General features: G+C 46.3%; 1 protein-coding gene across 1 annotated transcript; it reads left to right on the top strand.

The window, feature by feature from the left end:
- Positions 1-35: 35 nt before the first annotated feature.
- On the top strand, positions 36-1079 carry Phum_PHUM622680 (uncharacterized protein; the record flags this gene model as incomplete). The annotated part of the gene is made up of 1 exon (XM_002433249.1): positions 36-1079. A coding segment is annotated over one exon (1044 nt), but the record flags the coding sequence as incomplete, so codon positions are not given.
- Positions 1080-1112: the final 33 nt, after the last annotated feature.

The raw sequence follows: 1112 nt of genomic DNA, 5'->3' as shown, positions 1-1112 counted from the left end.
ATAATTGTTTACGTTTCCGTGATATTTTTTCTGAGCCAGATGGAGAAGTAGATCTAGAACGGGACTTTCGAGAACCACTTCTAGAGCGATCGGATCCTTTTGAATTGCTTCGTGATCTATTTGATCCTTTAGAACCACTTCGGGAACGTCTGGATGCAGCAGACCCACTTCGAGAACGTTTCGATGCAGCAGACCCACTTCGGGAACGTCTGGATGCAGCAGACCCACTTCGTGAACGCTTCGATGCAGCAGAACCACTTCTTGAACGTCTGGACACAGCTGAACCACTTCGTGAACGTTTCGATCCAGCAGACCCACTTCGTGAACGTTTCGATGCAGCAGAACCACTTCGAGAACGTTTCGATCCAGCAGACCCACTTCGTGAACGTTTCGATGCAGCAGAACCACTTCGAGAACGTTTCGATCCAGCAGACCCACTTCTAGAACGTCTGGATGCAGCGGAACCACTTCTAGAACGTCTAGACGCAGCAGAACCACTTCGGGAACGCCTGGACGCAGCAGAACCACTTCGTGATCGTTTTGATGCGGCAGATCCACTTCGTGAACGTTTCGATGCCGCGGATCCACTTCGTGAACGCTTTGATGCGGCAGAACCACTTCGGGAACGTTTCGATGCCGCGGATCCACTTCGTGAACGTTTTGAAGCAGCAGATCCACTTCTTGAACGTTTTGAAGCAGCAGATCCACTTCTTGACCGCCTAGATGCAGGTGAACCATTTCTTGAATGTTTTGATACAACTGAGCCACTTCTTGATCGCCTAGATGCAGCTGAACCACTTCGTGAACGTTTCGATGCAGCAGAGCCACTTCTTGATCTTCTAGATGCAGGTGAACCGTTTCTTGAATGTTTTGATGCAGCTGAACCACTTCTTGATCTTCTAGATTTTGCTGATTCGCTTTTTACAGATGTAACAGAATTACTCCTAGATTTTCTTAAATCGGGTGATTTACTATTAGATTTTCTTGAAGTATTTGAACCACTCCTGGACCTTCTATTATCTTGTTCCACATTGCCGTTGTGTAAATTCACATTGCTGTCATCACAATTATTTTCATAACAAGTGGTTACATCTTGATCAGTAGAGTTTTGT

The sequence above is a fragment of the Pediculus humanus genome, genomic scaffold, assembly GCF_000006295.1.
Source record: "Pediculus humanus corporis 1103172109117 genomic scaffold, whole genome shotgun sequence".
NCBI lineage: Eukaryota > Metazoa > Arthropoda > Insecta > Psocodea > Pediculidae > Pediculus > Pediculus humanus.
The sequence above is the reverse complement of the archived record's forward strand: the minus strand, read 5'-3'. Positions and strand labels throughout refer to the sequence as shown.